This window comes from Balaenoptera musculus, chromosome 6 (assembly GCF_009873245.2).
Source record: "Balaenoptera musculus isolate JJ_BM4_2016_0621 chromosome 6, mBalMus1.pri.v3, whole genome shotgun sequence".
In the NCBI taxonomy this organism is placed as follows: domain Eukaryota; kingdom Metazoa; phylum Chordata; class Mammalia; order Artiodactyla; family Balaenopteridae; genus Balaenoptera; species Balaenoptera musculus.
Genome location: NC_045790.1, coordinates 63,363,735 through 63,375,849, shown reverse-complemented (window position 1 = coordinate 63,375,849; position 12,115 = coordinate 63,363,735). Strand labels below are relative to the sequence as shown.

The 12,115-nt window shown below is 38.7% G+C and overlaps 1 protein-coding gene across 7 annotated transcripts in view; it reads left to right on the top strand.

Moving 5' to 3' along the window:
• Positions 1-11,691, top strand: part of SMARCA2 (SWI/SNF related, matrix associated, actin dependent regulator of chromatin, subfamily a, member 2) — a 175,327-nt gene extending 163,636 nt beyond the window's left edge. For 6 of the 7 annotated variants that reach the window (XM_036855210.1, XM_036855204.1, XM_036855206.1 and 3 more), the window contains 2 exons: positions 9,331-9,473; positions 10,768-11,691. In XM_036855210.1, coding sequence (XP_036711105.1) covers positions 9,331-9,473; positions 10,768-10,803 — 179 coding nt within the window. In that variant the 3' untranslated portion in view covers positions 10,804-11,691. The remainder of the gene's footprint in view (positions 1-9,330; positions 9,474-10,767) is intronic. The other variant, XM_036855211.1, reaches the window with a different exon arrangement.
• The last annotated feature ends 424 nt before the right edge of the window (positions 11,692-12,115 follow it).

Here is a 12,115-nt window from a genome sequence, read left to right as displayed (position 1 = left end):
TTAGTACAGACAGCTTGGAAAATATTTTTAAGAAAGGAAAATCTGTATAATTCCATCACCCAATATACATTTAACTCCAGTTGCCTTCCAGTCTTTTTAATATACATAAATATTTTGTTTATAAAAGTATAGCACACTGTTTTGTAGCATGGTTTTTCCATTACAAATATTTTCCCGTAGCAATGAGTGTTTTTATACAGCAATACATATATTAACATCCATTAATGAATGTACCGAAACATAGTAATCTCAATCCAAATAATGCTGTCCTGAAAATTCTAACCCATAAACCACTGCACACACTGTAAAAACATCTGACGCATACATATTGCTGCACAGAATGGAGTTGATATCTTTGTCAGCCGTGTACGTACGTGTCTGTTTCCCCATACCCTCATCTGTTCTCAGTATTATTCTTTTTAGTGATTCTGCCTTTTAAGTATTAATTTAACCTTTTTCAGTTTCATATGGTTACTCCCTAGTTTTAATATCCTAGCATTTGATGATTAAGTCTACAAAAGCATATTTTAGCTAAACGTTTCCTCGTTTTAGAGCAAGATTTCTAATCTGTTTTCAAAGAGCTACCTTCTTATCCCAGCTATCGGTTGAGATACGTTTGCTCTAATCTCTCCTGAGACTTGGTATGTTAACTTTCTACGGCTGCTCTAACAAACTACCACAAACTTAGTGCCTCAATACAACTTACATTTATTATCTCACATCCCTGTAGGTCACGGGTTTGCTGTGGGTCTCTCTGGGCCAAAATCAAGGTGTCACCAGCCTGCCTTCCTTTGTCAGGGCTCCAGGGGAGAATCCATTTCCTTGTATCTCTTTCTCATGTTGCAACTCATTGACCCTCTCTTCGGCCTCCTCTTCATGCACTTTTTTTGCTGTTGTTGAGGTATAATTGACATATAATAATATACTAGGTTCAGATACACAGCATAATGATGCAATATATGTCTATATTGTGAAATGATCACACCTAAATCTAGTTAACATCTATCACCACACATAGTCAGAAAAAAGTTTTTTCCTGTGATGGGAACTTTGAAGATCCACTCTCTTGGCAACTTTCAAATACGCACTACAGCGTTATTAATTAAACTCACCATGCTGTACCTTAAACCCCACGACTTATTTATTTTATAACTGGATATTTATACCTTTGGATTCCCTGCACCCATTTCCCACCCCACCTCTGGCAGCCACCCTATCTGTTCTCCATATCTATGAGTTCAGTTGTTTTCTTTTTTTTTTTTTTTTTAATTTCACATATAAGTGAGATCATACAGTATCTGTCTTTCACTGACTTATTTCACTTAGCATAAAAGCCCTCGTGGTCCATCCATGTTGTTGCAAATGTTCTCTTTTTAATTTTTAAAAATGTTTATTTTGTATTGGAGTATAGTCAATTTACAATGTTGTGTTCGTTTCATGCGTAAAGTGAAGTGATTCAGTTATACATGTATCCATTCATTTACAGATTCTTTTCCCATATAGGTTATTACAGAATACTGAGTAGAGCTTCCTGTGCTGTACAGTAGGTCCTTGTTGATTATCTATTTTATATATAGTCGTGTGTATGTGTTAATCCCAAACTCCTAATTTCCCACCCACTGCCCCCCCCCCAGCCCTGCCACCTTTCTTCTTTGGTATCTGTAACTTTGTCTTCTAAGTCTGTGGGTCTGTTTCTGTTTTGTAAATAAGTTCATTTGTATCACTTTTTTAGATTCCACATATAAGTGATATCATATGATATTTGTCTTTCTCTGTCTGACTTACTTCACTTAGTATGATCGTCTCTAGGTCCATCCATGTCACTGCAAATGGCATTATTCTATTCTTTTTATGGCTGAGTAATATTCCATTGTGTATATGTACCCCATCTTCTTTATCCATTCCTCTGTGGATGGACATTTAGGTTGCTTCCATGTCCTGGCTACTGTAAATAGTGCTGCAGTGAACATCGGGGTGCATGTGTTTTTTCAAATTATGGTTTTCTCCAGGTATGTGCCCAGGAGTGGGATTGCTGGATCATATGGCATCTATGTGTCAATCCCAGTCTCCCAGTTTATCCCTCTGCCCCCTTTCCCTGCTGGTAACCATAAGTTGGTTTTCTACATCTGTGACTCTATTTCTGTTTTGTAAATAAGTTCATATGTACCATTTTACTGAGATGATCATTATAAGTCTTAGCCTTCATTCTGTTAATGTGTTGTATCCTGTTGATTGACATATTGATGTTGAACCAACTTGCATCCCTGGAATAAATCCCGCTTAATTATGGTATATGATTCTTTTAATGTATTGTTGAATTCAGTTTGCTAATATTTTGTTGGGAATTTTTGCATCTACGTTCATCAGGGATATTGGCCTATAATTTTCTTCTTTTCTTGCAGCCTTATTGTCTGGTTTTGGTATCAGCATAATGCTAGCCTCGTAAAATGAGTTTGGAAGTGTCCCCTCCTCTTCCGTTTTTTTGTTTGTTTTTGGGCAAAAATTTGAAAAGGATAGGTATTCATTCTAATTCTTCTTTAAATGTTTGGCAGAATTCACCAGTGATGCCGTCTGGTCTTGGACTTTTGTTGGATGGGAGGTTTTTGACTGTGGACTCAATTTCCTTACTAGTAACTGGTCTTTTTCTGTTTTCTTTGTGATGCAGTCCTGGTAGGTTGTCTGGTTCTACAAATTTATCTGTTTTTTTTCTAGGTTGTATGATTTGTTGGCACATAATCGTTCATAGCAGTCTCTCGTGATTCTTTGCATTTCTCTGATAACAGTTGTAACATCCCCTCTATCATTAGTGATTTTTATTTGAGTCTCTTTTCTTCTTGGTGAGTGTAGCTAAAGATTTGTCCATTTTTTTAAATCTTTTTAAAGAGCTGGCCCTTAGTTTCATTGATCTTTTCTATTGTCTTTTTACTCTCTTTATTTTTTTGTTGTTGTTGCTCATTTGTTTCCAGTTTGATCTTTGCCGTTTCCTTCCATCTACTAACTTTGGACTTCATTTGTTCTTCTTTTTGTAGTTCCTTGAAGTATAAAATTAGGGTGTTTTATTTGAGATTTTTGTTTCTTGATGTAGGCATTTATCACTGAACTTCCCTTCTAGGGTTACTTTTCTGCATCCTGTAAATTTTGGCATGTTTGATTTCCATTTTCATTTGTCTGAAGGTATCTTTTACTTTACTCTTTTGGTTTCCTTGTTGAGCCATTGGTGGTTCAGTAGCACATTGTTTAATCTCCACATAAGTGTGAATTTTCCAGTTTTCCTCTTATAATTGATTGGTTTCATGTCATTATGGTTAAGAAGGCTTATTGATGTTTCAATCTGCTTAAATTTATTAAGACTGGTTTTGAGGCATCACATATGATCTATCCTGGAGAATGTTTCATGTGCACTTGAGAAGAATGTGTATTCTGTTGCTTTTGAATGGAATGTTCCATATATAACTGTTAAGTTCCTCTGGTCTAGTGTGTCATCTAAGGCCAGTGTTTTCATATTGATTTTCTGTCTAGATGATCTGTCCATTAATGAAAGAAAGGTATTAAAGTCCCCTAATATTATTGTATTGCTGTCTATTTATCCCTCTATGTCTGTTAATAAATGTTATATCCTCTTTTTGTATTGACCCTTTGCTATTATGTAATGCCCTTCTTTGTCTCTTATTACAGTCTTTAAAGTCTCTCTTGTCTGATGCAAGTATAGCTGCCCCAGCTTTCTTTTGGTTTCCATTTGCATGGACTACCTTTTTCCATCTGCTCACTTGCAGTGTGTGTGTCTTTAAAGCTGAAATGAGTCTCTTGTAGGCAGCATATAGATAGGTCTTGTTTTTTAACCATTCAGCCACTTTGTCTTTTGACTGGAGAATTCAGTCCATTTACATTTAAAGTAATAATTGATAGATATGTACTTATTGCCATTTTGTTCATTGTTTTCTGGCTGTTTTGTAGTTCTGTTTTTCTTCTTTTGCTGTCTTTCTTTGTCATTTAATGACTTTCTTTAGTAGTTTACTTAGATTCCCTTCTTTTTATCTTTTGTGTATATCTACTATAGGTTTTTGCTTTGTGGTTACCACGAGGCTTACATGTTATAACTTATATTTAGAAGAGTCTATTTTAAGTTGATAACAACTTAAGTTTGAATGTATTCTAAAGCTCTATGTTTGTACTCCTTCCCTCTGTTTTATGTTTTTGATGACACATTTTACATTTTTTTATCTTGTGAATATACTTGTATATCCTCTGATTATTATAGTTGTTAAAGTAAAAGATAAAAGTAGTAAAAATAACCATATTACTTATGTCTGGCTCTAGAAGTGATTAATCCACTAAATATACTATATATTTACTTTACTTTACCAGTGAGATTTATACTTTTATGTGTTTTCTTGTTGCTAATCAGTACCCTTCCTTTTTAAATGAAATAAGTCCCTTTAACATTTCTTGTAAATTCAGGAGTTCTTGATGAACTCCTTTAGCTTTTAGTTATCTGGAAAACAACTTTATCTCTCCTTCAATTCTGAATGATACGTTTGCCAGATAGAATATTCTTGGTTGGAAGTTTTCTTCTTTCAGTATTTTGACTGTTTTGTGCCACTCACTTCTGGACTGCAAAGTCTCTGCTTAAAAATCTACCGATAGTCTTCTGGGGGGTTGCCCTTGTATGTAACAAGTTGTTTGTTTTTCTTTTGCTGCTTTTACAGTTCTCTTCTTGTGTTTAAGTTTTGACATTTTAATTGTCGTATGTCTAAGTGTGGGTCTCTTTGGGTCCCTCTTATTTGGGACTCTCTGGGTTTCCTGGATCTGGATGTATTTCCTTCTGCAGATGAGGGAAGTTTTCAGCCATTATTTCTTCAAATAAGTCTTCTGCCCCTTTCTCTCTCTTCTCTTTCTTTCTGGGAGCCCTACAGTGTGAATATTGGTCCACTTTATGTTGTCCCATAAGTCCCTTAAGTTATCTTCACTCTGTTTCATTCTTTTCTTTTTGCTGCTCTGATTGGATGAGTTTCACTGCCCTGTCTTTGAGTTTACTGATCTTTCTTCTGCTTCATCTTGTCTGTTGTTGTACCCCTCTAGTGTACTTTTCAGTTATCATATTCTTCAGCTCTGTGACTTCTATTTGGTACTTGTTTATAAAGTTGGCCATTGAACAACACAGGTTTGAACTGCATGGGTCCACTTGGAGGCAGATTGTTTTTCAATAAATACATACAGCAGTACTGTACAATCTGCAGTTGGTTGAATCTGTGGATGCAGAACCCCAGATACAGAGGGCCAACTGTAAAGTTATACACAGATTGTCGACTGCACAGAGGGTTGGCGCCCCTAACCCCCATGTTGTTCAAGGGTTAATTGTGTTTTCTCTTTGAAGTTCTCACTGTTTTCATTCATTCTTCTCCCAAGTGAGTATCTTTATGACCATTATTTTTAACTCTATCATCAATCAGTCACCTAAGCCATTCATCTTTGTTTCATTAAAGACTTTTTTCTGAGGTTTTATCTTGTTCTTTCATTTGGAGCATATTCCTCTCTTTATTTTCCTTGACTCTCTCATTTGATAAAACAGCCATCTCTCCCAGTCTTGAAGGAGTGGCCTCATGGAGGAGACAAAAACTTTATCAGTCAACCTACACCCTAGCTCTTCCTTGTCTCTCACACCTTTGTGATTGTCCAAGCAGCCTACTTTTAGTGGCTCCCCCTAGTTGAGGGTGTGCCAAGACCTGTCAGTCAGTGTCTTAGAAGGGAGGATCTCAACACCTAGATTCAGGCTGATTGGAAGCCAGATCCTCAGGCAGCAGCTTTTTAAAGTATGCAAATACAGTCCAGTGGGACCACAGGCCTAAGTCCCACTTGACCACCAGAACCAGGCAATCTGAAGGTATCCCCTGGGCAGCACTCGCAAAAACCAGGGCACTGGGCGTGTGTAAAAGCTCCCCTCCATGAGACACTAGTGCTCTGGAGTATGGCAGAGGGAGAGTGCAAAGATAGCATCCCCCCTCTGCCAAGTTCTCTGGAAGGGATGACGGTCAGCCCTTAGATATGGGTTAAATTAGATGCCCGTCCTAGGCCGATGCTTTAAGATAAGCAGATAAGCCTCTTTTATGTGAAGTCTGGGTGCCTCTCAATCAGCTGACTTTGAGCTGGGTCCTGGGGCAGGTGAGTCTGAGCATGAGACTTTTACGAGCCATTTCTGAGCTGGCTGTAGCCCTGTGGGTCTTGTGGACACAAGCCCTGTTGGTTTTCAAAGCTAGATGTTTTGGGGGCATCCCTCAGGTGCAAGTCTTATAAGTTGGGGTGCCTGATGTGGGGTTCAAACCTTCACTCCTCCTGGAGAAGCTTCAGGTTTTCAGTTCCTTTCCAGTTGTGGGTCACTGCACCAAGGATGACATTTATCATGAGATTATGTATCAGCCTCTCTGCCTTTCTTACTTGCTTCAGTGTGGGTTTTTCTACATTTGTCCAATGCGTAGGTGTCGCTCAGCTAGTTTTTAGGTCTTTTTCAGAGGAGGTTGTTCCATACATACCTTAGATTCGGTGCGTCCGTGGGAAGAGGTAAGTTCAGGGTCTTCTTGTGTCACCTTCTTAAATCAGAACCTCATCTTCTTCCACTTTGAAGGACTCGTGTGATGAGATTGGGCCTAGCCTACCTGGTTAATCTAGGATAATCTCCCCATCTCAAGGTCAGTGGAATCCCTTTTGCCATGCAAAGTAACATATTCACAAGTTCTGGGGATTAGGACATGGACGTCTCTGGGCGCCATCACTATTCTGCCTACCACCCTGGTTAACTGGAACTTGTCATAGGTCTGTGTAGTGGTGTCATAAAGCCTTTGGATGCTAGTTAAAGGGCCCATCTGATGGTCCAGTTTATTAGCCTAGTTTCAGGTGGGTTTTTTGGAGGGACATATCCACTGACTCACAAAGCCTGATAGCTTTTGAGTGTCCCACACCCCAGTGAGTATTTAGATTATGTTCTTGAGGATGTATTTTCTTACCTTTACTGACAGTCTTCTGCCCTTTCACACCTCCCATGGATTGCCTGTTACTCCTGTGTCAGGAAGAGCCACACCTGTGTAGATAAAGATATTTCACTTTTTCTTTCCAAATTACTTTTTAAATTTTTAAAGGTTTTCACACCTTCATGCATTTCCATTAATAGGTAGACTTTTCCATCCCCAGTCTTCTCTTCAAGTCCCCACCTTATAGCTTATTAAGCAGTAGACGTTTGGGTATGATATATGGAAGCCTGGACTAGGAATACTGTTTTGAGCACTAGGGTTTGCCAGCCTTTTGCCCTGTTTGGGATGGAGGAAGGGCATATGCTGCCCCTGCACTTCAGTTCAGAACACCTCTGCTCTCATCTTTTTTGTTAGCCTATACTTCCATGGAAGACTTCATTTCTCGAAACATTTTGTGGGTCCTTCCCCTTCACAAAAGAAGTCTGAAATTTTCTCTAAGATTCTTTCTGGAGCTGATTCTCTCCATGACAATATCTATTTCTAGGTTCCTTGAGACCCACCAAACATAATATTCTAACAAAACTGGTTTGAATGAGAGACTTTCATTCTCAGTCAGTCACTTCATCATCCATCCCTAAAAATACTGTTCTATGGACACCTGTCCCAGAACAATGCCAGGGAACAGATTTTCTGTGAACCTTGGGATGTGCACCTATAACTATGGTATGAACACTTAGACTTCTTTCTTCCATGTGTTTTTATTTCTATCCTCAGAATAGCCCTGTGAGAGTGGAAGTGGGTGCCATCTTTCTGTATGTGTATATACTTGAATGCTTTATATCTCTCTATACAGAAATATATGGAATTTTATGTCATCTATCAATCAATAGAGAGAGAATCATACACACACAGGGATGGATATATTTTCAAATATGGAGGTATACTTCTTTTTCTGGAAATAATCACCAGAAAGAGAACAGTAGGGTGAGAGACTAGAGATGGGGAAAGAAACCTTTCAAATTCATTTGTTTTGTTTTTACTTTCCATTTTGTACCTTTCTGTACTGTTAAAAATATTCAACTATGAATTTTCTTTTTAAGTCAACTGAAGTTATTTACACAGTAAAATCATTGGCTTTTTTTTTTTTAACCTTTTACACTTATGTATACTTTTTAATGTCAAAGTTCTGTTTAACAAAGTGCCCATTCCTCTGTTGATGGACATTTACGTTGCTTCTGTGTCCTGGCTATTGTAAATAGAGCTGCAGTGAACATTGTGGCACATGACTCTTTTTGAATTACAGTTTTCTCTGGGTATATGCCCAGCAGTGAGACTGCTGGGTCATATGGTAGTTCTATTTTTAGTTTTTTAAGGAACCTCCATACTGTTCTCCATAGTGGCTCTATCAATTTACGTTCCCACCAACAGTGCAAGAGGGTTCCCTTTTCTCCACACCCTCTCCAGCATTTATTGTTTGTAGATTTTTTAAATGATGGCCATTCAATGGAATATTACTCAGCCATAAAAAGGAATGAAATTGGATCATTTGCAGAGATGTGGATGGACCTAGAGACTGTCATACAGAGTGAAGTAAGTCAGAAAGAGAAAAACAAATATCGTATATTAACACATATATATGGAATCTAGAAAAATGGTATAGATGATCTTATTTACAAAACAGAAATAGAGACACAGACAGAGAGAACAAACGTATGGACACCAAGGTGGGGAAAGTGGGGGTGGGATGAACTGGGAGATTGGGATTGATATATATACACTATTGATACTATGTATAAACTAAAGAGAACCTACTGACTAGCACAGGGAACTCTACTCAGTGCTCTGTGGTGACCTAAATGGGAAGGAAATCCAAAAAAGAGGGGATGTATGTATACGTATAGCTGATTCACTTTGCTGTACAGTAGAAACTAACACAACACTCTAAAAGCAACTGTACTCCAATAAAAATTAATTATAAAAAAAATTTTTTTTAATGAAAATCTAAAAATGCCCACACCCCTCCACGCAGTAGGTAAGGCACCCCTCGCTATCCTGGTTAGGAAGATCCCTATTCAACCATTAAGAGACCTGGAAAGGACCCAGCCCAGCTTCCCTCTGGGACCTCATTCCTTCTTGTTGCCCATTTAGGGTGACTGTGTAACATCATGCAAACTTAGACATGTTTGCAAGTGAAAGGGGTGCTAACTATAACTAGATAGGACACTGGAGAACAGGCTTGGATCAATCGAGAATGTTCTGGGCACTCCGGGATGTTGGGTTTGTCATCTGCAGGTAGGCGATCATTTTCCTACCTGTAAAAAGATTTCCCTCTGATGCCTCATTGCTGTGTGTTTTGGTTTTGGTGTAGCAAAATCTGTTAAGGTGAAAATCAAGCTCAATAAAAAAGATGAGAAAGGCCGGGACAAAGGAAAAGGCAAGAAAAGGCCAAATCGAGGAAAAGCCAAACCTGTGGTGAGCGATTTTGACAGTGATGAAGAGCAGGATGAAAACGTAAGTGCGGCTGCCTTGCCTGAAGTCGGGAAGCGCTCCCCGCTTCTGCTTCCCTCTCGCACTCCCAGGCCCCTTCCAACCTCAATGCCTTATTACCCAGAAATGAAAATGTAAAGATTTGGTGTTGAGGGATGTGAACTGAGCTGCGTGATTTAAAGCAAAGAATTTGGGGCTTTGTTTATTGCCTTTTTAATAGTCTTCAAAAATGCAAAACTACTAAATCAAGTTTCCTTTTCCCCTTTCTTATCTTCCCAGTGCCTACTTACAAATAGAGTTTTCTCCGTGGCTGGTTAATATCTTATATCCCTAACACCCAGCATAGTGCCTAGGATACAGCAGTATACAGAGGAAATAATGATTCCGTGGACGACTGACAAAAAGTGGGATGATGTCAGAGTTTGGGGTTTGAGTTGCTATTTCAGGTGCCGTGCGGAAAACCCAGCTGCATCTTTAAGTACTTAGAGGTGTTATTTGTTTAATATTTGAAAAATTTAGGGAGCCCTGATGGAGCCAGGCCCTGACATAAGGACCTTTCCAGATGGCACCATATTCAGTGCTTAGATTAGCATCCTAAGACAGATGTCACTGTCAACGTATTACAGAAATCAGTGCTTAGGTTATGTGTGTTTTGCTGCAGGTCATGGAAGTAAATAGCAGAGGCTGAATTCAGACCCAAAGAGCATTAACTCAGTCTGGTGCACTGTCCCTGACTCTGTGGTCCACAAGGTAGCAGTGCACAAGCTTCTAATACAGTGCCTTTTAAAGGGCCCTCTATTTTTCTTTCACTTTCTAGAGGACCTCAGGTTCCCTACCACACACCCCCTTCTTTTTTCTTTCTGGAAAGTTAATTTTCCATGTTAGCATGTATGCTAGTTTGATTTTCCTTCAACATATTGCTATTTGGTTCTGTTGAAAAGGTTCAGCATTCTTATCCCACCCTATCCAGCCTTGTAACCCTCGACAGAAGCATCTTCAAATACATTTAAAATCCTATGTTTTCTTTAAGTAGACAGCAAATGCATGGAATATTTTTCTCCCATGAATTTTCTAAAAACGTAGTGCTAAAATTAGAAATCATTAGCCATGAACTTTCCACGCCCAAGTGCAATAGAGCAAAACACTGGCATAGACAGCGGGCACTGCTTTGGGATTTCCAAGTAGGAGCTCCCCTTTTCAGCATAGAGGCTGTTGATGCCTCTTTACTGGGAGGGTTAACTGTTTCCAAAATGTCATTTCTTTTCTACATTGCCTCTTGATGGCTAAATTGTCTTTTTTATCTTATTTTTACTTTTAGGAACAGTCAGAAGCAAGTGGGACTGATGATGAGTGATCAGTATGGACATTTTTTTTTTGGTAGAACTGAACTCCTTCTCCCCTCTCTCGTCTCCACTCAGTGAGTTCATTTGTCATATGGGCACTGGGTTGTTTCTATATCATTATCATCTATAAGCTAGCTTTAGGATAGTGCCAGACAAACATATGATATCATGGTGTAAAGAAACACACACTCATACACAAATCTTTGTAACATATTGTGACCAAATGGGCCTCAAAGATTAAAACAAACAAAAAAGCTTTTGATGGAAAATATGTGGGTGGATAGTATATTTCTATGGGTGGGTCTTGGTAACGGTTTGATTGTGCCTGGTTTTATCACCTGTTCAGATGAGAAGATTTTTGTCTTTTTGTAGCACTGATAACCAGGAGAAGCCATTAAAAGCCACTGGTTATTTTATTTTTCATCAGGCAATTTTCAAGGTTTTTATTTGTTCGGTATTGTTTTTTTTTACACTGTGGTACATATAAGCAACTTAATAGGCGATAAATGTACAGTAGTTAGACTTCACCTACATAGACATTTTTCCATTTTATGCTCTATGATCTGAAAAAAACGCTTTTTGAATTGTATAAGATTTATGTCTACTGTAAACATTGCTTAATTTTTTGCTCTTGATTTAAAAGAAAAGTTGTTTTGTTGAAATCGCTATTGAATATTGCAATCTATATAGTGTAATGGATGGCTTCTTTTGTCAACCTGATCTCCTATGTTACCAATGTGTATTGTCTCCTTCTCCCTAAAGTGTACTTAATCTTTGCTTTCTTTGCACAATGTCTTTGGTTGCAAGTCATAAGCCTGAGGCAAATAAAATTCCAGTAATTTCCAAGAATGTGGTGGTGGTGCGTTCCTAATAAAGAGATAACAGCTGAGCTCAACAAACACGGCCTCTGGTTTCTGAGTTCTAAGGGACTGAAACCCTGGTGCCTGAGTCACAGTCTCCTGCAGAGAGCCGGGCAAGCTCTTGCTGCAGCGCACATGGTTGGTAGGAAAAAAATTTCAGAAGACTGACTGACAGAGAGAATCCCCTGGGATGAACCAGGTGTGTCGCAAGGGAGAGGAGTCTGTTGCTTTTGTGACTTTAAACTTATACAGCAGGAGAGACGCTGCCATGGACCGATTCACACTAAAGCCCCTGCTCAACCTTTTCTAGTGGCTTAAATTCTATTTACGTGCCAGAAAATCTACAGGTATACCTCAGAGATATTGCAGGGTCAGTTCTAGCCCAGCAAAGTGAACGTCACAACAGAGTGAGTCACACGAGTTTTTTGGCTTCTCGGTGCATGTAAAGTTGTTAGGTTTGCAC